The sequence below is a fragment of the Lissotriton vulgaris genome, chromosome 5 (assembly GCF_964263255.1).
Source record: "Lissotriton vulgaris chromosome 5, aLisVul1.2, whole genome shotgun sequence".
Taxonomy (NCBI): Eukaryota; Metazoa; Chordata; class Amphibia; order Caudata; family Salamandridae; genus Lissotriton; species Lissotriton vulgaris.
Genome location: NC_141693.1, coordinates 767,630,080 through 767,657,517, shown reverse-complemented (window position 1 = coordinate 767,657,517; position 27,438 = coordinate 767,630,080). Strand labels below are relative to the sequence as shown.

The window sequence follows — 27,438 nt, the reverse complement described above, 5'->3', positions numbered from 1 at the left end:
TTTGAACCCCATACTCGTCACCAGTGAAGCAAAGATGACAACATTATGGTTCAACAAGCAATGGTAATCTCGCAGGTCCTCGCAATCTCACCGTTCAACGCGCTCTCCTTGCTCTGCTAGAACCCTCCAACTTTTAAAACACAAGTAGTACAGAATCAACAGGTATGGAGAGATGGGGTGTCAGAAAGTAGAAATAGAGCAATGGCACTAAACCTAAAGAAACTTCAAATATATTGTAACGGTTGATGTCCCGGTGTTTGTCACAGGAGAACACTGGCATATTTCAATATAAAGCGTCCACAAGTTGGCAAGGATATGTCATCTCATAGTAATGGAAACACTGCGCCAACAAAACCCAGTTCTTTTGACTAGAACAGTGTCTCACTGTGGCGTACACACTGAAACCAAGGTTAAGTAAAATGTTGAGGTTATTAAGGCTGCAAAGAACAAATTGTACCCTTCATAACTTTGAGATATGAATCAAATAATAACAAATCATTAATTACACCCTTTATGGAAGGAGGCTGTGCCCTGCACACGTTACACACAAAGCAAGGCAACCACCCGCACAGTAGCTTCTGCCCTGTGTGAAGCACCAACAGTGGCACTCATGTAATCACGGATGTCATATATGATGGTGTGTCTGAGGTCATGTACATTGGCAATGAGGTCACAAAAATATGGTGATACTTAAAAGCATACACTTCATTATTTATTTTTGCCAACACTACAGCTATTAGAAATTATAATTGGGGCTAGGACTTACCCAGGAGTCCCTGGCCTGGAGCCCTGGTTCGCCGAATCTGCTGCTTCATTTTGTCTTTCATGATTTCCAGCTGGTTTTTCTTGGTAACATGGAGGATTCCAAGGTTGTTGAATCTTTTGATAAAAAATCATCACCATTACAAACGTACGCAGGATAGATAAATGTTGTCATCTTAGGGCACATTCAATAAAATAATATTCAGAGACGTGCACTGCCTGGGGTAGCCCGCGGGTGTTCATGAAAAGAACACAAAACAGATCTGTGCAAGTTTATACTTATCTCAAGGGGCAGAGACCTTGCGGACAGTGGAAGTGGGATGGCATACGGCAAGACGTGCATAGACAGTGTTGAAGAAATTGGACTGCGGAAGAAGCTATGGGTGCAGTCAGACAAGCAGTTGTCAGCTGTGGATGGGATTAAGAATGCAAAGGGTACAGTAAAAATGATGACCCTCCAAAAGATGGTGAACTGAAGAAGAACACATTGGAAGTGTGAATTCGTAGCATGTATGCAAACAAAGGAAGGGGATGATGAACAAGCTTTTGACGCCAGTTCTATGTGTCCTGTGCAAGTATGTACTATGTCATTGAGAGAGCCTCAAGGCTCCTTGTAATTCGTGCTGATTGCGAAGCACCGTTATTTTACGTACTGTGCCGTCATGTCCTTGGGGCCCACTGACACGATGCAGATGCCAGAATTGCTGCACTGCTTCCCCACCAGGCTGTGCGCGTGCACTCTTGGAGGGTCTGTGTGCGTCACCAGGTCGACTTCAATCCTCGCTTGGCCGATGTAATTAAATATCTGGAAAGAAAGACAACAGTCACTCATTAAAATAAAATAAAACATTTTTAAACACACAGTCTTTACAGATTACCCATTTACATTGACTGTATGTAGGAAGGCCAAATCTAAGAGTATTTGTGTGCAGAGACTGAACAACAATTGCAGCTTATGAATTCATCCTATTGTGCCTATTAGAATGAACAACAGAGTGCACCTCACTAAACTGCTTTTAAAGTTAGGTTTAACATTTGTTCGTACTTGAATTAATTTTATTTGCAAGGTGCGACAATGGTAGAATTAGTCACACTTGTACACAGCCATAGTAGAGAACGATGCAAACGTAGATAAAACATCTACAGATCTAGACATTGTACTGCTTGATATTTATGGGACATCTCTATCAAGCGATTCATTGAGGTGTTTGGGAAGCACTGTTCAGGTAGGATAAAAACGAATCACACCAAGAGCTAGATACTGGTCCCATACCAAGGAGAACCAATACAGTGTTAGATGTTTATTAAAACATTGCACTGCTGATGCAGGCAGAAAGATGCTTCTTTGGCCGCGGTCCTGGGTAGGATAAAAAAGAAAATGGCCACACGTATAGGAAGGAAACTCTTAACACTTCAGTATTGTTGATTTTTTACTTTTTTTTTTTTTTTAAACAAAACCCTTGTTTAGGGGTTTTCATTTTTACAAATTATAATAACACCTCCCTTCATGGCATGGTGCAATGACCGGCAGTCCATAATTTCATGGAAGTGCTTTCACTGACACTTCAGGCGCTGGGAGGCTGGCCCTCCACACTTAAAACAAGATCCTTAGTTTGTACCATCAATGATCAGGTAAAAATGAAACTACATACAGGCTGAAGCAGAAGGGTCTCAGCAAAGATGAAGCGGGCCACATATGTGAATATTACAAGAAAGCCTTTAGCATGGACACAATTCCAGTTCAATGGATGAAGAGATATTTCAATTATTGGAATTACTGGTCAAACAATAAATCTGTCTCTCTCTCTCAATCTCTTCAAGTGCATTGTCTTGGAGATTACTGTTTAATGAGGCCCCTCTTTGAGATACGCCTACTCTTCAGATTATTTATGCACAAGTTATGTAATACCAATAGCAGTTTAGAAACTGTAACACCCAATGTCAAGAATACTCAGAAGGGAACTTCTTGGAACTAATGACCACCAGGAACTTCTTCTTGGAACTAATGACCGCCCCACACAAAATAGTGAAAATGCTTATAAAAGGCCAAGACTGCAGCAAGAGAATTTGTAAGTCATATACCATCATCGAGCAAAATTTAAGCCTGAGTCAACTACAAGCACATCAAGTAGCGCAAATATCAATTATTATACTATTATTTTAAGCGACACAAACTTGAAACAGACAAGTGAAATTTTAACTTGTGGTCACCTGCAACGCCCTGCCACTACTTCCACAATATGAAAAACAGTTACCGTATTAGCTAGGCGGTTCCCTGTGGTATAACTGACACCTAAGGAATTATTTCCCGTAATCAAAAATGGTCATTTCTGGGCCGAACAAGCAGTAGTGTTACAGTAGCACTAGTGCTACAGTCATAATTAAGACTGAGCTAGTAGTTTTGTTTCCTAGGAAAAACATAACATGTATTAACCAATTTAACAAATCAAGAGCAATATCCTGTTTCCCTCCTAGGCACATGCTGACACACAATCTCAACACATACCTTGACTGTAGGATAGGTCTTCCTTCCTTTCTCACTGGATGCGCCGGGCAGCCCGCCATGGGAAGGTCCTTCACAACCATACCGAAAACGGAACCCCCGCTGTTGAAGTTAAGGGGACATTTTGTGAGCCATGTTTAAGTGTCAAATAACAATACCATATACCGTGAGGTAGTGTGGCTCACTGGTTAGAGGCGGCAGACCCGAGAGCAGAGGACGGGCCGGGACCAGGGTTCGATTCCCGGCGCGGCAGGTTTCTGGACCAGGGTCAGCGGACTCGATAATTCTTTGGCCTCGGTGCCCACTCTGATCAGCGATCACACTCGGCAACTCTGGGCATTAGCTTGCCTCATCCTCACTAACGGCCCCACCAGACCGCCGGGGATGCCTGGTCTCACCCTGGAGATACCCATTAAGGGACCATCTCTCAGGGAAGCCAGGAAGGGTTTCGCAGCGGTCGAAGCGCCTTGGGACCCTCCGGGTAAGTAGTGCGCTATATAAATGCCTATACATTTACATTTACATATACTGCGCAATAAGGGAGAACATGCATTTAAATGAAAAGCTGTTGAGAGTGAGGGATTGCTCTATTTGAGAGATCCAATACATAAGTATTAGATTAACTAAAATAATTTAGTGTAAAAAATATGGCAATTGCATTGACCATGAAGGTCCTATGCAAGAGTTGGGACACACCGGTGGGAGAGGGTGGGATGGGGGAGGGTAGGGAGCCAGTTTTATTTTATTATGTTAGAGAGTCAACGTGGAACAGACGCTCCTGATAGCTAACAAGGGATGGGCCCCTGTATATCTATTGCAATCAGTACTGAGATAGTGCTCGCGAGGGACAGCTAGTAGATTCTAAACATAGTAATCCTGGAATCATGATGACAGAGAGCAGTGTGACAATTGTCTGGGGTGAAAGTACAACGATGAGCACGGTCTATAAATAACGATGGATGTTTGTTTGTTGCTTTATGAAAATGTAATAAAAAAACATTAAAAAAAAATGAAGGTCCTATGCAAGTCTTGCTCGATGAGGACCTCTGGTCGGAGTGATGTAGATGCAGCCTCTGTGATAAATCGCAACACTTCCTCAGCCAAAGTGCCACTAAGGGGTGGGGCAGTGGGCCTGGTAATAAAGTAAATTTCATGTGATGTCACTTCCTGCCAAAAACCGAGTTTCTTGGAGCTGACGTCACTCTGTTACAAACAACAATCAATAACGTTTCTCAAATCAATCACAAGTAGAATAGTCTACGTTCTTCATTTATTTAGATATTGATTTTCGCAAAACAGTCTAGCCGCCAACACGTGTTTCGTCTATAGTAATATCGACCACAGACTTCTTCAGGGCTATAGCTAGGTTACCAAATATTTGCCAATAAGAAAAGGATATCAACATCTAATAGTGCGTCTCAATAAGATTATTAGATCTGAGGATTCCTGGAATAATATATCAAGGTTCATGCAAAGGACTCCAACGTCATGGATGGCACCCAAATCACCTCCTATCTCGGACAGAGTGTGGTCCGATACGAAAACCAGAAGCCGGCGTGTAGACGCACTATTAGATGTTGATATCCTTTTCTGTTTTGAGAAGATCAATATCTGAATAAATGAAGACACAAAGACTATTCTACTTGTGATTGATTTAAGAAACTTTATTGATTGTTGTTTTTAGCTCAGGATATATCTTGGTTTTGAATTATATGTGGTACTGATTTATCATTACCATTTTGGTTGTTGGTGGATGGCCATCACCTTATCCTTGGAGCTTGCCATATCGTGTATATAGATTTTGTCACAACTCTGCGCAATTATCACCCAGCCATCCGACATTGTTTGTATTGTCACTCTGTTACAATACACATTAATTGCTTAGAAAGCACCTGAAAGACAGGATAAACCCATCAATCAGAATCGCAGTTGGCTGCGGCTGCATGCTCACCGATTTTGGCTGCTCGATTATCACGATATAGGGTCCTTCAGCTGGTGAAAAAAAGAAGACAACATTTCTTTATGGAATGCATTGAAAGACGCTTTACAATTATTACATTGAAGGAGCATTCTTCAAACCACTTACTAGTTTCCATGATGGGTTCTTTGATGTCCATCCCTGAGAATGGGAATCTGGGGTCCGTGTACACATCCAGGTACTAAAAGAAAGACATTTTAAGAGATTACAATTTTTGCCAGTACTAGCGATACTAGAATTCTAGAAAACTACCTGCATGAACACCCGCTCACCGGCCACAACTTGAGATACTCAAGAAATCGTGCACTAATGCAACAAACAAAGTCACCATGCAAAAAATCTGAGGCAAACAAAGAGCAATAAAAAAAGAACTTGGCACAATGAGGTTTGGTACAAGTTCAAGGTAGAATCTGTTTCCTGCAGCAATTTGTGAGTTTGAGAATAAGAAGAAAGAAGACTTAACCTGTTCCATGCTCATGACGAGCTGAGCTCGTCATGGCCGTTGCACCCTGCCCAAGCAGGGATAATTCCCCTGCTGTGCTGGGTGTTCCATTGGAACGGGCGTGGTCATGACAAGCTCAGCTCGTCATGAGCACAGCGCCACCGTGCTGCATGACGAGCCGAGCTCGTCATGAGCACCGCGGCACTGCGCGCGCCCCAGTTATCCCCCAGCACAGCAGTGGAGGGGTTAATCTAACCTAAACGTATGTGCGATTCTGCTTCACAGACAGAACCTACTGTGAACACCACAGGTGCTGCCAGACTGTCATCCGAACATTAGTGCGTCCTCGTGGTCAGGATAAGTCCATGTCTACCCCGCACAGTTCTGAAGTCAGCTGCTGCACTAGACTCCTCTGCTTAAGTTGGATGGCAAATCTAGACACTTACTACAGATTCTGTGAAAAACAGACCCACAACAAGTTCTCCCTGAGACATTTTTTTTATGCTCTGATTTTCTGAAGCAATGATACATTCGCTCACACCACGATGATTCTGCAAAAACTCTCATTTTCTATTCAAGAATTGTGTATAAAGCCCCTCAATTTTGGGGGGCAGTCTGAAGACTTTCCTATTCTACTAGGGATGCCGTCTGATTCTTTTCTGGTTTTGCTGCCTATTGAGACTTAGCATATTTTCAGATTTTTACATATTCTGAATAAATCTGCATTTAGGACCCTTCATGGCATTGACTCTGTACCACTTATTTTTGAAGTGTAATAAAACCCTTTAGCTTTTCTTTGATCTAGAGCTCAGTTATTCATTGGGTTCATTCAATCCTAAACTATTAGTTAACTGTCTTTTGCTTGATTTTGGCATTTTGGGAGGTGCCCTTATCACAGGGACACATTGCATCATATCATGAAATAGAGGTTATCACCATCTTCAATCAAAAGGTTACATTTTTGGGTGTCTCAATTTTGGTATACCCTTTTGCTCCACAAGAATTTGGTGGCAGAGGATGGTTGCACTTTACAAAAGCACTTCCTTTTGCTATAAGGGCTCCCTCTTTTGCCTAGTCCTTAGAAATAAAGGATTTTCCTGAGAAACAGGACTTGCAGTGCTGCTCCTGAGTGATTTGGAGGTTAAATATGAACAGGGTGAAATGATTTTAATGACCAACAGTGATTCTAGTGCGTTTACAGTGTGGCGCACAGGATTTGTATTTGAGATGGATTTTTATGCTATGGAGGAATTGTTTGGTTATAAAACACTGATTTTGGGCTTGATTGGCAGTTAGATAACTGTTGGCTGGTTTGGTTATCGGATCTGCCGAAATCCAAGATCTCGAGTTATTGTGGTTACTTGTAAGGTGGGGTTTTATGAGGGGATGTATGCACCCAGATAGGGATTTTTGAATTAATGAGTTCTCCTTTCCAGGAGATTGGGTGTCTAATTTAGGTTGATGTTTTTTGCTCCTATGTGCACATAAGCAAGTGCATGGGCCGGGGCAGATTGCCGCTGGAGGGAGTCTGTCTAATGTGAATTGTGATTTAAACAATGCCGTGAGGGTGCTGCTCGTTTCTATTGTTTGTAAAATTTGTCTTATTCCAATTTGCTTATTTTCTTCTACTTAGGTTGAGCAGACAGGTTTATTTTGTATATCTGGTGTATGTTCATTGAGAAAGGCCTTTTTTTCCTCACTCACAACTTGTCAGTGAAGTTTAAGAAGTTACACTGTGATTGGTTAGTTAGCAAGAGCAGCATTGAGATTGATGAGACGTTTGATTGGTTGCAGACAGAGCCGCTCTGTGATATGATGACCTTTGAAAGACCCACACTGGCAATAGGTTGTTCGTTAGTTTATTTTGAATTATTTTTACAGACTAATTATGAGCAAACATAATGGGTGCTGTGTTGAAAAAGCATAAAGTTTCTGTTGTGCCTTCCATGGACAATCAGAAATTACTCGCCAAGGGAGCGCCTGCATATCAAAATAATGAAAGGGATTGTGTTTTATACAGGTACCTGGATTTCAGAATCGCATGAATATACCGCTTCCAATTAAACCTTGCAATTTCCCTTACAGGGTACATTTAATATTAAAAAGCTAGATTTCTTGAGACAAACCATGAATGCAAGGAAGCCATTACGTAGATCTACACAGTTTGAGGCATTGAACTTATGGTATTGCATGGCCAGAGAGAAGGAGAGAAAGAAAACCCCAAATCAAGTGAAGGGCTCCTCTAAACAATGGCTTGAGAGTAAGTAGGATTAACAGGAAATATGCTGGAGGGAGGACATGATGGCAGGAGGGAGGTTTTCCCGCAATACTCAAAGAAACAATAAATAGAAAGAAAACCAGATGAGGAAAAGAAAGAAAACAGAAGTCAAATATTTGATCAAAGAAAAAGCTACAAGTTCAAATGAGAAACATACACTAGAAGAATTGGCAGAGGCATCACGCCCTAAATTGCAGACATCATCATTTGAGACTGTCTTGAGCAATCAAAGGATCTGTGGCTTGGAGGCACGACCGAGTGGCAGGCCTGTTGCCAGGCAGTGTGTATTTTCTTTCTTTACTAAAGGACGCACCCTTCACACAAACATGATCCTCTCCTCTCCCCACACGCAGTACATAGTTTCCACATTGTACGATCCAATCACCAGGCTCACTCATGCTGAATCCTCCAAGTGCTGTATTGACTAAATTTCACGTTTGCTGCCCCAATTGCTTGCCCCGCTCCATGGGGACTAGATGGCACCTAATGGAGATTCCATCAGATCTTTACTGACCCTGCCTAGCCAGAGACTTGTCAGTCCCAACACGTCTTCTATGTATCCTCCTAATGAGTCCCACAGGGCCCCCCTACAGCCCATTAGTTTCAACACCGCCAACCCTTTCTCAAATCCACCACAGTTTTATTACAAGTGTGTTTTTAATGTTGCTACCAGTTTATTATTTATGCAGCAAAAGCGGATCTGGTCCTGGGAGGAGAGGAAGATTACATTACCAAGTCTGGTCCTAACTCACTACTACTTGACGCATCCAAGACTCATTATGAGCAAAGTCTGAGGGCTCGATATATCTCATTGTGCTTGGTAGGCCTTCACCCTGCACCCATAACCAACCGTGTGGCATGCTCTGGTTAGAATTGATGACATAGAACGGCTGCGGAATGAGCTCTGCCAAGGAACGGCATGGCGTCCACTCCTTCCTTAATGCAGAGGCACAAATTATGCTTTTTGCAAGAGACTCGCCTTGCTAGGAACGAAGGGCCCAACCTTCAAAGGCGCTGGAGAGGCCAGACCTATTGCAGACCACGCCAGGGGGCTGCTTCTATGGATTAGGACCACTATCCTCTTTAAATGCTTTACAAGTAGCAGATATTGAGGGGAGGTACGTCTTGGTAGAAGGTAGACTCAACAGTACTGCAATCCTACTAGGAAGCGTGTATTCCCCCAACAGAGGGAAACCGCAGTTCCTGGTGGACCTATCGCTACAGCTTGCCTGATGGGCCTGCCTTCCCTGGATCATAGGGGGAAATTTCAAATGAATGCTAGACGTCCATCTAGACATTCCCAATTTCGTCGCACACCCACCACTAGGACTGTCCCTACTTTACACAGTGGCTTACACACTGTGCCCTGACTGATACCTGGAGGGCCCTTCAACCCAATCAGAGGGGGGGGGAGGTTTCTCTTTTTGCTCTCATTCACATGATCTCCGTGTCTGGGTGGATCGTTTCCTGTGCTCGCAGTCCATCCAACTTGTTACTCACAATGCAGAATACCTTGGAAAGGCGTCGCAGACGATACCTCCTTATCGCTCCATCTCACCTTAGGAAAGCACGCTTCCCTGATCTGAACATGGAGGCTCCAGCCCTCTACTCTGAAAGAACAGTCCTTCTGCAAGACCATCCGAGAAACCATAGCCCAACATTTTGCTGGAAACTGTGGCACTGCGTCACACCCCTTATCGACTCGATGCCTTCAAAACAGTATTGAGGGCAATGTATACGTTCGGTGGTCGGAACTTGCCATACGTTAGAACCGGAGTCAGTAACACTAGAGTACTCTCTTGGTGGGTTGGAATGCCCTACGCTGATAGATGACTCAGCTAAGCGAAGGTTCCTTGTCGCCAAGGAGAGACATGTACCATTATTTGAATACCTGAACTACTTGGATCACGAAGCGCATCTAGAGAAAACACACACACAGAAGAGGACAGATTCAGTTGACTACTAGCTTGGTTAATCAAGCAAGACACCCCCTACGGCCCGTTTACCGCCATCCAGCTATCCCCAAACAACATGGCACACTCCTAGGCAGAGAAGCATGTAGCCTTCTGCACCCACTACCAACCACTGTATAGATCCAAGGCTTCGGCTTCCATATCAGACTTCACAGAATTCCTGCATAAGGTAATTATGTCAGCCCTAACAGCTACACAGATGGAGGCCACAGAAAGCCCAATCATGGAGGAAGAGATTAGTAGAGCTGTACAGGATTCTGCGACTGGTCAAAATCTCTGTGTGGATGGCTTACCAAAATGTTAAAAGAAATATATGGAATTACTGACACAAAGTGGCTGAGCTGGACAATGTGTCATCCACTAAGGGTCTGCTACCCCAGTCATGCAGAAAACTCTTCCAGTCTCCATCCCTAAACCAGTACGTGGCCCCTTGGAAGTCAAATCCTATACGCCGCTCGCAATTCTTGTCAACGATTACAAGATTCTGAGTAAAGTCCTGGCAATGGATTTCATGAGTGCCATGCCCTAACCGGTCAACGCAGACCACAACGGTTATATACCTGGTAGTTCCAGGTCCCTAAACATACGCCGCCTACACAGGCTAATGCAGGAGGTGCCTCCAAAGTGGCCATATTCTTCCTGTCTAGTACTAGACTTGGAGAAAGGTTATGATATGATCTATTGGGACTACATGTTTGCTGTGCTGCAAACTGGTGTACTCAAAGCCAACAGTCGGAGGCAGAATAGGCAAACTTACCTCCGACCCTCACCCCATAAAAAAGAGGCATGCCACATGTGTGCTTGCACTTGTCCCTGCTTTTTTAGATCGAGGCTGGCGTACGCAGTGTGGAGCGCTGTCGCCAGCGAGGCTTATTGTTGTGGACTTGCCTCGGAAGTGGGACAGGAGATGGGCATGCACAGAGCTTTTGGCGATTTGAGTAGGGGTACGCGCACGTACAGCCACGCGATGTGCACATCTCCTGTTCCGCTTCCGAGGCAAGTCATCCTTCCGCAATAGCATTTTTTTAAATGGTCACGCGCGCTTCACACATACAGCATGCCCCACTTACCGGGCAGGGTGGGCTTCAGTGGGACTTCTCTCCGCGGGGTGCGCTCCTTCACTCGGGCTGCAAGACGCGGGACTCCCTCAGCTCACAGGAGCCCCGGACACTGCTGCGCGCTCCATCCCAGCCCATGTCCCAGGCAAGGTTGGCAGCACGCATGCTCAGTACGTAAGCGTGTGTGCACGAGCAGCTTTTGTACTGCGCGCTTTCAGTTTCCCTCCCCGCCCGCTTGTTCTTTTTCTGTGTAGAAACCTACAATGTACGGACGGAAAGATGTGTTTTTCCAATTGGTTATACATTTGAGTGTCCTGAAATGGCCAGACACCTGTTTCCTGAATTCATTTCTTTCCATGCTTCTCCGAGGACATCTACTGGTGACAAAGCACATTTTTTTCAACATTCATGACAATGTTTACTACATTAGGTTTCCTGTCTTTCTTTTCTCGGGGAATGTAGGAAATTGTATTTTGGCAGGAAACACACACAAACCATCCACATACCCACATGCACGCACATGAACACGACCAGCGGGCGTCTACTTTGAGGATGCTTTGTAGCAATAATTTATTTGTTACATTTTTCACTCGAGTGGAGCGGAGGAGAGGGAGAGACCTAACTGCATGGCGGAAACGTCGAATATGTGGGTTACGGCAAGAGGAGTCGACTTTGGAAGGGCGGATCTGTGGCCGAGTCCGGGCTTTGGCACAACATCTTGTGATGATGGGAAAAATGATTATCACCTCACGAAATAGGTAACTGGTGCTCATGTAAAGCGCTCCCGTGGTCTTTGGCAAGTTCCCAATATATAAAACGGCAAAAAGGGCGTCACATTTTTTTTCCAAATGTGCTTCTAGAGTCAAATGACTTGCAGAGGACTAAGAGGAGAGAACTTAGGGTCATATCCAGGGCACAAGTCCTATAAAGAGAACTGGGGGGACTGACCAAGTAAGACAGTATGCACATAACGTCAAGTTGTCACGCTGTAGCGCTATAAAAGAAATGAAATTGCGCTATTTAAATTATTTGTGTAAATACTGGGACAGACCAACCCATCTTACAGTGTCTGCATTTATATACGGGGACAAAACAAAGGCAAAATCATGCCTCTCTTAAGTACTTGTGAAGAGCAGGCAAATCTGTGTGCTCTTGTATCCCTCTGTGGCATTTGCATGTAAGTGGGAGGTTCCAGGCGACCCACAGTGACCCCTGGTCCCCATATACAAACAAAAGGATGTAGGATGGCCCCTTAACATAGGCCCAGATGGTTTTTTTTTCTTTTGCATAAGACCTGTGGCACCCATTATATGGACCACGTGCCACATGTGAACCAATGAATGATTGCCTGTATTCTTAGTACAAAGGGCTCTTGTGTCGAGAAGAAACAGCATAATAATAAAACAACAGCTATGCTGTCCTGGAAGCCGCGCTTTGTAACATTGATGTTTTCATGTGAACGGCAGATGTAGCCAGGCCATCTAAGCGTTTGTTGTCTCCAAGGCGTTCTAAGCTTTTGATGGGGCATAAGCATCAGAACTCCTTGAAATCTGTTGTACCAGTGACATTTACACGGAGCCATCTAGTGTCAACCTAAGAAATCATTTCCACTTAAAGTTCCAACAAACGAGAAGATGGTCTCTGCAGACTCCCACCAAACTACTAGCTCTGTCGTCTAGTTTTACATATTTACCAGAACCCATTTGTTAGCTGTTGTCAGACTACCAAACAACGTTTTGTCTGATGAGAATTCTGGGAGTTTGCGTCAGCCTTTTAGGTGATTCATTCAGTGATTCATCCTTTATCTGTGGTCTGCACGTTGCTCACAAAACCTATAAAGCGATGCTCTCCTCATACCACTAGGGCTTACCGCAAGACTCTTCCGCGAATTTGCCGGCCACCTTCCTCTCTGCAAACGATCTTATCCAACACTGCACAGAATCAACACACTCCAAGGGCTCAATCCTGGACCTTGTTATCTCTAAAGAAGGCATGCTTTCTATCGCTACCCCGATTCATGTAGACTGGTGTGACCACCTCCTCATCCCATTCTCTCTTCACCTTGCACACTCTATCACTCTTGGCCAACCCAAGAGGGCTACCTCCTGGTTTCGTGACACTAAAAATATTGACACCGTTTCCTTCTGTGACTCAGCTTTGCTGTCACTTCCAAGACTAGACCCGAACCTAGATGTTCGCGAACTCACCTCCCAATGCCTCACAGTGGAAATCAATAATGTTGCTCCTCTCCGAAGCAAAAAGAAAAGGCCCATTCCCTCAGCACCTTGGTTCAACAAATCCCTCTATGAAGAAAGGAAGCACCCAAGACTCCTGGAGAAACAATGGAGGCAATCGCCCTCCACCGATAATTTGACCACGCTTCGTTCAGCAAGATCCAAGTACCACAAGCACATCTTCCCTGTGAAAGCGTCGCACTTCAGAACCCTCCTTGATTCAGCCAAAAATAGGCCCAAAAAACTATTTGATCTCATCAATAATACTAACGGCTCTCCCCCAACCTCCAAGCTGGAGGATTCTACAAAGAAAGCAGCAGATATCGCTGTATTTTTCAACGAAAAAGTGAAATCACTGGTGGATCAGGTCGCTCATCCTATCCCTCACTAGTCATTTGGCAGAACTTTGACCCCATCTCTGAAGATGCCCTCCTCAATTGCATCCGTGAAACAAAGCCCTCCAACCATTCTCTTGACCCCATCCCTAGTGCCATTGCCATTGACTTCTATACCCATTCGCTTCCCTATTGGACAACTCTAGTCAACCTCTCCCTCGGTCAAGGCTCCCTTCCTGTCCCCTTCAAAACTGGGCAGGTCACCCCTCTGCTTAAAAAACCCACTGGTGATGCGAATGACCTCAACAACTTCCGCCCCATCACTATCCTACCCTTTCTTGCGAAGATCACAGAAAGATGTGCAGCGAAACAACTCTCTAGTCATATCAAGGACAATGATCTTCTTGACAATTTTCAGTCCGGCTTCATCCAAAACTGCATCAGTGAAACAGCCCTGCTGCAAGTGATTGATGACGTGCTGCGGATACTCAATTCGGGAGGGTCTTGTCTTCTAATTCTCCTTGACCTTTCTGCAGCCTTTGACACTGTCAATCACAACACTCTCCTCAACACTCTTCAACAAAGAATGGGCATGGAGGGCACTGTGCTTAAATGGTTTGCTTCCTTCCTCTCTGATAGATCCCAAATGATCAAAATAGAGAACAGTCTTTCACCTCCGTCTGCGGTAGGTCAAGGTGTTCCTCAAGGCTCTATACTTGCACCCACACTGTTCAATCTCTATTTAGAACCACTGAGAGATCTCCTAAGTAAATCCGGGGTCCACTATCATCTCTATGCAGACGACACTCAAATCTACCTCAAGGTTGCCTCCACTCACGATCTCTCCGTCCTAAGCTCTACTCCATTCAAAACTGGATGTCAACACATCAACTGATTCTGAATCCCTCCAAAACTGAATTCCTCCTCCTCTCCTCCTCACTCTCTCCTCCCCCAGTTCAATCATGGATGGATCAGATGAATCTACTTAACAATAAACCCATCATTGTTGACAGCGCAAAATCACTGGGTGTCATACTCGACAAAAAACTCAATCTAATCTCCCACATCAACTCCATTGCTAAGTCTGCTCAATACCAACTGCGCCTTCTTTGGGGAATTCGTCGCTTCTTCCCAGAGCAAGACCTTAAAACCCTGGTCCAATCGCTGGTCCTCTCTAGACTGGACTACTGCAATTCTCTTCTCACTGGCCTCCCCAAATCCCAACTGTCTCCATTCAGCAGCTCGCTTCATTTATGGGGCCAAAAGAAGCGACGGCATCACACCCATGCTTCCCATCGAGGCAAGATCTATCTACAAGACTGCCTGTATGACCCACAAAGCCTTGCACTCCTCCTCTCCTTGCTACCTGGCGAATAAACTGAAACTCTCTGGAGGCTCTAGACCATCACTTAATGCGGAAAATTTACTGCTTGAACCTCCCACTTTCAAGAAGGAAAGATTGATGGCCCAATCATTTTCAGGCAACGCGGTGAGAATCTGGAACTGACTTCCGCCTCAGCTCCGGACCACCACCTCCCCCCAGGCCTTCAAAACTGACCTCAAAGTTCTCCTCCTTCAAAGACACTTCCAAATGTAATTCACACCCTCTCTATTATCTGAAGGAAGACCCTCCATTATAGAGAATCCTTTTCTCCATGACTATGGAAGTGCCTTCCCAGTGTGTTCTACCAGTTATTGCAGTATTATCCTTCTACCTGTGTTTGGTACTCGTTTATAACATGCACACGTCACTTTTCTCTTGTAACACACTGTTTGCTACCTCTTACATTTTGTTTGCTTTAGATACTTGCACAAGTGCCACCATTGCCTACGTAATGTTTGTTCTTGTACTTGAGTGTCTACCATGTATTGCAGTATTATACATCTATTTGTACTTTGTACGCTTTTGTAACCTGCACACATGTCACTTTTTCCTCCTGTAATGCCCCGTTTTCTACCTCTTGTATTTTGTTTGCTCACAATTGTCTTTTTAGCCTCATGTAACTTAACGTTTGCTTTTGTAATTTGTTCATTTGTAATGTTTCTCCTCATGTATCAATTCTGTTCCTGCTGTGAAGCGCTCTGACACCCTTGGGTAAAGTCCGCGCTATATAAAACGCATAAAATAAATAAATAAATAAATAAATAAATGCATTGTACCGTAGAAGTTCCATGCTGTATTGACATTGGGCCTTCCTCTTAACCTGGTTGGAGCACGCCCTCTAGTAACAAAATGGTGTACTACACCATGTGTTCTTTAACTGGACTGGACAATACAACATTTCAATGCAGAACATAATAAATATATAGATAGCTCCAATGACAAACTAAAAGCTTTCAAACAATACGTTCCACGCTTTGCATAGCTGCAGTTGTACAATGCACTTGGGTTAATATTCTACACATAAAAGCTTTCTGTAAGGGTACCTTTTCAACAACAAAACAATGTATTTAACCTTTTCCTCTATCCTTTGACCAGTATGTTGCCATAGATTCTGGAATGTCTGAATACAAATGTTTCAATGATATCCTTAACACATTGTATCTGCTGGCAAGATAGCCCATTGAGTTAAATAGACCGCGTGACATGGGATTCACATGCCACAAGTTTAACTTCTGGTAGGCCCAAATGTGTTTTTCAGACCTACGAGTTTGATAATGAGTGCCAGTAAATTGAGCAATAGCATTGCTTATTAATTTTAGCCCTTACAAAGACCAAAACTGCAGTATGAAAATCTATATATTATTATAAAGCTGCATACTGTGCTTCATTCGAGTAATACGGTTGGAAGGATTTCTCCTGGGCGAAACATAGCGTGTTTGCAAAGATGCACACACTGTGTCCAGCCACAGTTATGAGAGAGTTGTGTAGTGCAATATTTCTTCTTTTCTGGGAGAAATGGTAATATGTATGCCTGTGTTGCTCCAATACACACATTAAAAGAAGTAAATCATTTTCATCACCAGGTCGGACAATTACATAAGGCGCCTCAAGACAGCGAACAGCCTGAAAAGTGACATTGTTTTTATGCATGGGCATGGCTCCATAGGCAAAATAAATGTTTTCCTGGACCACTGAAAACATTTTGCAGCATTCTTGCTTATCACGGACTGGCAATGTAACCCATCCCAAACACAGCCATAGCCGCCCCACATTGCCCCGAGAGAGCTTGTATAGTAAGCAGGCTTGACCACAACACGGGGCGAGGGAAAGTTCTTCTCCCAAGAATTTGTTATTTAAAATAAAAATAAACAGTGCATTTAGAACACCATTATACAAATGTAACCTAACATCATTAGAGTTTGAAGACCGTTTTAAGGAGAACTAATGACATATTCCAACAAGCAGGTATTTTGTTCCGTGGGGGTAAATCGTATATGCCTTAAAATAAATTGTCTGCTCAGTCATGAAATCTTACTGCACATCTGCCCGCGATCCAGAAAGGGCAGGGTGGGCAGCCTCCGACACAGTCCACGCCAACGGTCCCAATGCCCCAGTGGTAAACAGGACAGCACTACGGAGGAAGTGCATGGTCCTCACCCCAGGAGGCGCACTGTATCTCTTAGCGTGAATGTATATTGGGACATGCAGATTAAATGGATAGTGTCTGCATGGGCTTTAAACCCTTAAATAATTAGTTGGATCTTAAGAGGGCTTTAAGCTGAGTTTTATCAGTAACATGATTTAAGCCTCCATGTTCCGCAAGGGTCTATGAATATGCTCTAGACTATATACCCTTTATGTCTAAAAAATACAGTGAAGCGCCACCTATACTTAATAGCATCACCTTCAAATATTGAAATACGATAAAGTGTAAAACGTGCACTCCATTTCTTTATCTAGACAAAAGGAACCTTCTTCAATTTTAAAAAGAAGAACGCCATCTCCTTCATATTAAAGCAAGAGTTATAAGTGGAAAAGACGCTAATCCGAGGTTTACCCTGAGTCTTCCATATAATGAATGAAATCTAACGCTCCTACTACCAGCTACAGAGTAAGCTTACTTTCGATTAGTCTTGTATAGTACTTGAAATTTTTGTGTTTTAGAGGAAATATACTGATTGTATACCTAATATCATTATGTATACACAGGTTATTTTAAGGAACCATCTTGATTATTAACAGTGGACAAGGGAAAAGATTTCCATTTGGTTGATATCAAGACAAGAAAATAAAACCCCAAGGCTCCAACTATAAAATACAAAGTAAGCATTAGATTACCTAAACCTTAGTGGTGATAAAGAAGTAGTTTTGTGGATTAAATTAACATACTAACTGTACACAACATAATATTATGTGTACACAGGTCTTTTAAAGGAACAAAGCCGAAACATAAGAGTGGATAAGATTTATCTATCCCCAGGATTGAGACTGACAATGCAAATTGAATACTGCGAATTGAGTAAGAAATTGTTTTAATTTATTATCTAGACACCGATAGAATTGTAAAAAAACTTTCTGTAAATAAGATCCCTCAATGAATGTACACTAATTGACTGTTCCATATATTTTTAGATTGAAGAAATTTGATTGTAGTCCTGAGGAAGGTGTATCATCAATCTTAACACCGAAACGCGTCGACAACTTGGCTATTTTTATTTATTGTGAATATATATGTGTGCAATGTCAATGTATTGTGACTATTTTTATATGCAAAACTGTTGACTATATATGATGCTGCTTTCTGACTAAGTTTTTAATAAATTTGATTTTAATGAAAATTATGTTTTTTTGAGATATATGTGGAACATGTCAAGATATACACTATTGAGATCAGAAATGTTTTAGGTGTCTTATTCCTTAAAGCGTTTACGCTTTAATTTAGGAACCACAGAAAGGAACCAATTCCCTTTTGATTCTCACCCCAGGAGGCTCCAGAAGTGCTGCAGCGGCAGTGCAGACACCACCTCGTCCTTTGCTACCTGCTGAGCCCTCCTTTTCAAGAGCAGGCAGAGGGGGCAGGCACTGTAGAGTCCGCTGAGTTGGGGCACTGCTTTCTCCACTAATAGCAAAGGAGGTTTGAAAATAATGTTGCTGCTTAAAGAGCGAGTGTATCAAAAGGTCAAACATTTAGCACTAAAGAGGTGGCAGTTTAATGTTGCATTTGTAACAGCATTTTCACAAATGTATAGGCCAACTTGATGGAATAGTGTAATAATATCTATAGACATTATGTTTTCCATTCAAATGGGCTCTTTGTCCAGCTAAACCCACTCAGGTTTGACTGAAGAAGACCTTTCACAACTTATTATGGTAGTTTGCTTTAAAGACAAACCTAGGGAACCATGTTGTATGAACGTGAATGGACACTATACTAGGAGCCTTCACACGAAAATAGGAGTGAGGAAAGTATTTAATGCATGCTGACCTCTTCTGGCTAATGTTAATGACCTTATGTACACATTTGTACTTTTAACTGCATCAGGTCCGTGTGGCTTCTTTTACACCCACCTCTCCATGAGTTTTCCTTCTTCCCTTCTCATTAACCTTCCTTTTAGCTTCAAGCAAATGCCAAAACAAAACACATGGGTAAATGGCATGTCATTTACAGCGCCAAAAGCTCTAACTCTCACAAATGCGAGACCTATTGCATTGCAAATGCTTGTTGTGCTGGCAATGGAACATCGAGCTGTTCACTTGCGCCAGAGGGGAAGAGAATCGGATATATTGACAGGTAAAAAAAAAACAGTGTCCCTCAATGCAGACGATGTACTGATCTACTTCAGTGTTATTCGCAGGGGGGTTGGGACAGCAGGCACACATTCTGCACACTTTTAAAGAGGCATCTGGGCTGGGAATTACCTAGGCAAAATCGTGCCTGTTCCCCGAGCCCGCATACCCCATGCAGAGCTTAACAGTAGATGAGCACCCAGTAGCATGGAGCGCTTCCACTTTTTAGGTCGAGCCTGACCGATCGCTTGCGATGGTCTGTGCCAGACCTTATGTAAGAAGGGCTTCAGAAAACGCAACCCCAAAAATGCTGCTGGCGACAGCTTACAGTGCATGTGCTCGGGCGCGCGCTTGAGCAGAGGTGGTAAATGGCATTCCTCATGCTCATTAAAACTCCTGTGCTCCTTGAATTCCCCCCTCCCTTTTAGCCCATCCCTTTGAAGTCTGCTCAAATTTCCCTCCTCCCCCTTCTGGGTCCTTATCTCCTGGCATTCCCCCCTACTTTCTCTCCCAGCCCTTTGATGCTCTGCTGTAGTCGCTGCCTCTAAACCTGTTGTCCCTTCTTTCACCCACTCGCTTCCCCCTTGCCTCTCCATTGACAACCTCCCTTATGCGTGAGTGTTACCAATGTGCGCTGCGCCCCCTGAGCTTGTGGCCTTTACCCGTCATGTCTCTCTCCCTGCCATACACTGTTTATTTCCTGCATGCAGCAAACTTGTGACACACACCGACCCTGGCCGGAGCGGGATCCAAACTCCACAATGCGCTCACGTGTTCTGCAATCTGCCCACATAGAAATTAACAAGCAATGACACATTTTCGTAAATATCACAAGATGAGGGCTCCTCCAGCTGCACTTGCAGTCTAGCGATGTGAGCGCGAGAGCTTCAGGGAACCATACTGAGTACGTCCGGATAGAGGGAAGTGAGCACCGGAAGATGCGTTATTTCAGAGTTTGAGATCATATCAGAATGCACATTTATATCAGACTGAGTTCATGATGATTCATAGCGTGAGATTATATCAATCACAAGCTGAAATTATATTCGAGTTGAGGCTTTATTATCCAAAATATTATTTTATATCGTCATTTCAGAATATTTCTATACTAGACTGGGTATGAGGTAATGTTCATTTCAGAGCGCAAATGTATATTTCTGTGAGATTTCACTATAGTGTGACGCTTTCAGGGATAGAAACACTGTATAAATAATACAAACAGATTAGCTACTTCCTCGCCCACCCAGAAAGCGCTTTTTGTCTTAAAATGGGTACGAAAGCACTGTACGAATACTAACACAATACAAAACTCGTTCATATGCCAGCGTGCGATTAGATCATTCTAACTTTCATCTCCTTTGTTCCTTTACGGCTTTCACGTCCCCATCCCCTAGTTCTGTTTTGTCATTGCCGCCTCTAAACCTGTCGCCCCTTTTTTTTTTCACCATCTTGCTTCCCCCTTTCCTCTCCATTGACGACCTCCCTTATGTGTGAGTGTCACCAATGCGCGTGGCGCACCCTGAGCTTGTGGCCTGTACCCGTCATGTCTCCCTCCCTGCCGTACACTGTTATTTCCTGCACACAGCAAACTCGTTACACACACCGACCCTGGCCGGAGCAGGAGCCAAGCTCAGTCACACTCCACAATGTGCTCACGCATTCTGCAATCTGCCCACGTAGAAATTTACAAGCCATGACACACTTTCGTAAATATCACAAGATAAGGATGTGAGATTAGAGATACAGAGTGTGCAAATGTATCCAAATACGAGGTCAGATCAATCCAGTTTCCGATAATAACAAGCTACACTGTGGCATTATAACAACCTCAAATGAGTTACTGGAGTGTGAAATGATATCAATCCATAGATATTGTCTCAAAACAAGGGAGTAAGGGTAGTGCCGTTGTAGCACTACAATGTAGCAAACTATATATACTCCCTCCTGATAATGACATTGAGAGTCAATAAGTTGGGTAATAACAGGCATCTGTTCCAGTGCCATTAAATCCTGAAATCCACAGGTTAAAGATAATCAAGGTGATTACATACCTCTTAAATACTGTGATTGACAAACCAGATTAATGTCTAATGTCCTACCTCTAAAGATGTTAGACTATTGAAAAGAACAAGCATTGGCATAGCCAATAGGTCTCGCCTTTGGGACCTTATAAGTAATAAGTTATGCAGCACAATATCCTTGTTTTGTGTGTTCTCTCTTGCAGGCTTTCCCATAAGAACCACTTGCTCTTCCTCCTGTCATGCCTGTGCTCATGTCTAATTTACACTCTTTTTTTCTGCACACTCGTGTCCTCTTGTTTGTTCTCTCTAGCATCACCCTCATCACACTCTCTTTACGAGTCTTCCTTCTCCCGCATGTGACCCTACATGCACCCTCTCAGATCCATCTTCATTCTTTTCTGCTTTTCCCTGTTTCCGCCACACACTCCACTCCACTCCTTTTTGGCCTCTTTCCTACTTAATTTTTCATCATTTCTCTATTATCTTAACATTTGTGTTTCTCTCTGTCTTATAATGTCACTCACCCTCACACCTTCACCCTCACCCCCTCACCCTCACACCCTAACAACCCTCTCACCCTCACACACCCTCACCCACCAAACCCTCACACAGCCTCACACCTCCTCACCCTCACACACTCTCACTCTCACACCCCTTCACCCTCACACACCCTCACACCTTCACCCCCTCACACACCCTCCCTCACCCCCTCACCCTCACCCCCTCACACCTCCTCACCCTCACACCCTCTCACCCACCCTCACACAACCCTCACCCACACACACCCTCACCCTCACACACCCTCACCCACCGTCACACCCTCACCCCCTTCACCCTCACACGCTCACACCCTCACCGTCACACCCCCTCACCCTCACACCCCCTCACCCTCACATCCCCTCACCCTCACATCCCCTCACCCTCACATCCCCTCACCCTCACACACCCCCACTCACCCCTCACACACCCTCTCACCCTCACACCCTCACACACCCTCTCACCTTCACACCTCCTCACACATGCACACCGTCACTCACCCTTGCACACCCTCACTCACCCTCACACACCCTCACACGCCCTCACACCCTCACCCTCACACACCCTCACACCCCCTCACCCTCACACACCCTCAACCTCACAACCCTCTCACCCTCACACACCCTCTCACCCTCACACACCCTCACCAGCATAGCATAACACATAGCATAGCATAACAAACCATAGCATAGCAAAACAAAACATAGCATAGTATAACAAAACATAGCATAGCATAACAAAACACAACAAACCATAGCATACGATAACAAAACATAGCATAACATAACAAAACAAAGCATAGCATAACAAAACATAGCAAAACACAACAAAACATAGCATAACAAAATACAGCATACATAACAAAACATAGCAAAGCATAGCATAACAAAATACAAAAAAACATAGCATAGCATAACAAAACACATTATAGCATAACATAATAAAACAAAGCTTAGCATAGCAAAACAAAGCATAGCATAGCATAACAAATGACAAAACAAACATAGCATAGCATAATAAAACAAAGCATAGGATAGCAAAACAAAACATAACAAAACATAGCATAACATAACAAAACATAGCATAACAAAACACAACACATAGCATAACCAAACTTAGCAAAACACAACAAAACATAGCATAACTTAACAAAACATATAATAGCATAGCAAAACATAGCATAGCATACCAAACACAAAAAAACATAGCATATCATAACAAAACATAGCATAGCAGACCAAAGCATAGCATAGCAAAACATAGCATAGCATAACAAAACATAGCATAGCATAACAAATCAAAGCATAGGATAGCAAAACATAGCATAACAAAACAAAACATAGGATAGCAAAACAAAACATAGCATAGCATTCAGCATCACCCAGCACCACCACAGCATCACTCAGGGGCACCACAACATCAATATGCGCTACCACAGCATCACTGAACGCCACAGCATCACTCGTTCACCATCACAACATCACTCAGCGCCACCACAGCATCAATCTGTGCAACCATTCAACAACAACTGGTTCAAATATGTTCTTCAATGTTTCAAGCTTTATTACAAATGTAACAAAAAGATGTTAATATTTCACTTCTGTTCTTGGATTTTCGTCACAATAAAATACACTGAACATAATCTTCACAAAAGTTATTTACAAAAGTTTAAGCTATTGCCATTATAAATTACAATAACTTTTATTTAAGTATTAATTATAAAAAAAAGCCATTGTTATTTGTAATATCAATACATGTAAGTCGCGTAAATACAACACATATTACATTACAAATGCTATAGGTGTCACATTTGCGAAATGTATAACTATTGGCATTGTAAATGACAAAGCTATTAATTTTGCTAGTTTCAAAAACAAAACATAAATTAAAAAATTGTCATTTACAATACCAATAGCTCAAACTTTCCTAAAGCGAGACCTATTGCATTGCAAATGCTTATTGCTGCCTTGGCATCGACCTATATCATTCTAGTAAGGACATGATGGACAGGAACCTGATGAAGGCTGTATCTTCCCTTGGAGACCTCCGGGACTCAGACTATGAACACTATTACCTGTTGGAGCAACTCCAGTGGTCTGCATTGAAGTGGTCCGTTGGTGCACATCGCTCACAAGAGCTGCAATAGAGCCTTAAGAGTTACTGCTAATATGCACCCTACATGCCACACATTTACCTGGGGAGGATGCACAGTTTCTGTCTACCCACAAAAGAGGATGCTGGGCGGACATGGGAAAATGGTGGTTCGCCTGAACAGGCAACCTATTCGATGATGGAGTCCTGCTACTCTTTGATTTACTAATGGAATTTTATGACCTTCAAGCAAGCCAGTTTTTGACATCTCACTGAGAAACTGGAACACATTTGGGGCATTCCCGACTTAGCAACACCCTCACACTCCTTGGCCCAGGCAATGTATACGATAGGCTCGGGCAAGAGACAGATCACTTGGCTAGTGAGGGCCATTTCTGAACTAACATAGCCCCCCCCCTTAGCCTAATTCCGAGCTCAACCGAAAGAAGACCGGGGATGCCATTTCACACAGTAGGAGTGAGACAGTGCTCTTTCTCTGCCATACAAAACCTCCAAAAAAGCTGGATTCCAAAACATTTAACAACATATACTTCACTGTAACTTCCTAACCCCAGAGCAGCTTATAAATCTACACATTGTCCTCTTCCGCTTGCCCACAGTGCGCTACTTCACAAGTAGGCATCAGGCATGTGTTTTGGGAATGTCCAAGCACTCAGACTTTTAGGAGAAAAGTGTAGGATTTAAGAAAATAAATAAAATAGTGATCCAGTGTTATCCGGTGTACCGAATCCAGCAGCAATCCTGTTCCAAATTGCAACAGATGCAGAATAGTATGTAATCATTCACTTATGCCATGTATTATTCTCCATTCCTCTCCATGGAGAAAGCCAATGAATGTTTGCGTTTCAATTGCAAAATAAAGTTTTATATACTAAACGTCCTTCAATTTTAGCCAATTGAAGATCTAGAAAATTTGAGATTGCAATGTAACTCAGTTTTGGTGCAAAACATTGAAGACCTACTGGTCGCATTGAAGACAAAAGAAACTGTAAACTTGATACAATTGCTTTACTGAATCATTTAGCTGACACTGTCATAAGGTTTCTAAAAAAAACATTCAGTTTTGTAAAAAGGAAGTGATTGATCCTGGTCATCACATTGAAAAAGGAACAAGGAAAGTCTCAAAAGAATGCGTTTCTTTAATTCTGAGAATGAATCCTCCTACCACCCAGAGAGATTTGAGGTTGTTTATGGGAATTTCTGGCTACTGCCGTCAAAATTGCCCTTGATTCTAAAGCTTTTAATAAGGTTGACTCAGTGTCATAGTAGATAAGGTACCATTTGAGGAAGAATGTTCATAGACCTTCAAGGTATTATGAGAACATTTGTTTAATGCACTGGCCCTCACAATGCCAGAGTATCTTTATTGTCACAAAAAGGTGGGTGTCCCTGTGAGAAGGTGGCCTGATATGCAGGGCTCACTATTCTAGTGAACACTATGTATCAGTCCAGCAACCCTTATTGATGATTGGTTGTAAGTCAACCTTATAGACCAGCTATCCTAGTAGCATGGATACGAGCAGTCTAAGGCTAAAGACTCGAGAGGGCGTGTTAAGCCAGCTGTTTACCACACATTTACCCCTTGAACACCAAGTGAAAGGACACCACACAAGTGTTATGAAAATAAACAGTTATTTATTAAAGATCACAACAGCCCTGGACTCTTTATGAGGACAGTGTACTAAGCACAAACCAAAACTCTTATAAAAATACTTAAGTTAGCACAGTATATACAAATGCCCGAGGGGCACGGAAAACCATATACTCTGAAAGTGGAATGCGAAATTCCTAGCAGGTAAGTACAGTACTAATAGCTTTTGGAATCGCTAGGACTTGACTAGGGAATCGTTAGATTACTTCTAGGAGGCCTAGGGGACTCGGGTGCAGTGTGTGCACTCTCACGCGAGATGCGGACAAAAGTCTATGGTAGCTAGAAATTGAAAAGTTAGTGTTCTCGGGCGAACCCGACCTGGTAGGGAGAAAACGAAAGTAGATTCTGACCCTTGGATAGTGAGGCTATGCTGGGGCACCGAAATGCCGAAGTTACCTAGCCCAGGGGCTGCAGCTGCATAGGTCTGAAAAGACGTCGGGAATCCTCGTAGACGGACCAGGAGCCGGAAGAAAAGATGCTGGCCGGTGACCAGTGAAGAAAGTTCAGTTGGATCCAAGCCTGGATCTCGAAGATAGATGACACCTGAAAGCAGAGGGGACCAAGTTCGAGACTACTAGCCAGTAGTCAGTGGGCACCAGGAGGGCACCGGATGGTAGCCACCTCGACAAGGTGAGTGGGTGACGCTGTGCTCGGAGATCTCACGGACCAGGAGGCGTTGTCGGCGACCAGGATGGAGGATCGAGCTGTCCCACGAAGATAGAAGCTGTCGGCGTCGCTGGACCCAGGATTGGGCAACAAAGCCTTGGCAAATTCAAGCCCACGCGGTGGACCTAAAATGGCGTCTGGAGTGGACCAGGAGGGTCCGGGGTGCCTCTCTTGAAGAAGGAAGCAAGGGCCAGCCTGGAGCAACCAGACCAGCAGCAGTGATGTCGTTGGGCGTCGTTCAGAAGGCCACAAGCCAGCCGGCTAGTAGCCAAACAACGCGGTGCACAGCAAACAGCAGAAGGGCCCCACGCAGATCGTGGAGATGCAGGGAGGCTGACCTTGGGTGCTGGAGCTGCGCAGGGTCGGGGCTTCTCGGACCCCAAAGCACTCACCAGTGGAGGACACGGTGGGCTTGCAGTAAAGATGTCGTGCAGTCTTGGCGATCGTCGGTCCCTCGAGGTCTCGTCGCACTCACGGTTCTCAGCTTTGCTGTAGAGGTGAGTAGAGGTCAGAGGTGCCAGGGAAGCCGGGTCTCGTCGAGCTGGGTCGTCGGATTCTTGAAGAAGGACTTGCAGCAGACCGCAGTGTTTCTTAGGATGGTGCCCGCTTGATGCAGGGTGACTACTCCTTAGCCACAAGGGAGAATCTTGATGAAGAAATCGTGAAGTCCTTTCGAAGAAAGTCGTATCTTGATTCCAAAGATGATCTAATTTGAACAGGGGGCCCGCTCCTATCTTTATACTAAAAAAGGGGGCTGACCCGGTGACTAGGTCCTGCCTATGGGTGGGACCAGGAGGGGGGTGGTTACACCCCTCTCCCCTGCCGGACTTCCCCAGGCCAGGGGCTGGTGTGCCCCTGGAACTGGTTCTGACTGGCCTATGCGTAGTGAGCACCGGGGTGCCACTCAGCAGTCACCTTCCTGAAAAGCCCTGCCTACCCAGGATACACAAAACCATGTCTGGGACGGTGCTAGCACCGCCCCTGACAGGAAACCCTTTGTCCAGGCCTCCCTCGCTTGAAGGACTCCCAGCAGCAGGAGGTCAGACTCGTGTCTGTGGTGGCAGCATCCATTTTGTGGAGCTGAGGCTTCAGTTAACTTTAACCGGGGTTCACAGTTACATACATGTCGTGTCCCTCTAGAAGGGTGGAATGCTAACCCCGTCGCCAGAATTGGCGAGGGGTTAGTATTCCAATTCGTATGACACCTTACTCGACAT

At 44.0% G+C, this 27,438-nt stretch overlaps 1 protein-coding gene across 1 annotated transcript in view; it reads right to left on the bottom strand.

Moving 5' to 3' along the window:
* NFKB2 (nuclear factor kappa B subunit 2) overlaps window positions 1–27,438 on the bottom strand; it is a 256,667-nt gene that overhangs the window by 109,649 nt on the left and 119,580 nt on the right. Inside the window, exons 4-8 of the mRNA XM_086922228.1 lie at window positions 5,352–5,424; window positions 5,217–5,257; window positions 3,269–3,367; window positions 1,416–1,567; window positions 767–879 (exon numbers count right to left, since the gene is read on the bottom strand). Of these exons, the coding sequence (XP_086778354.1) occupies window positions 767–879; window positions 1,416–1,567; window positions 3,269–3,367; window positions 5,217–5,257; window positions 5,352–5,424 (478 nt within the window). The remainder of the gene's footprint in view (window positions 1–766; window positions 880–1,415; window positions 1,568–3,268; window positions 3,368–5,216; window positions 5,258–5,351; window positions 5,425–27,438) is intronic.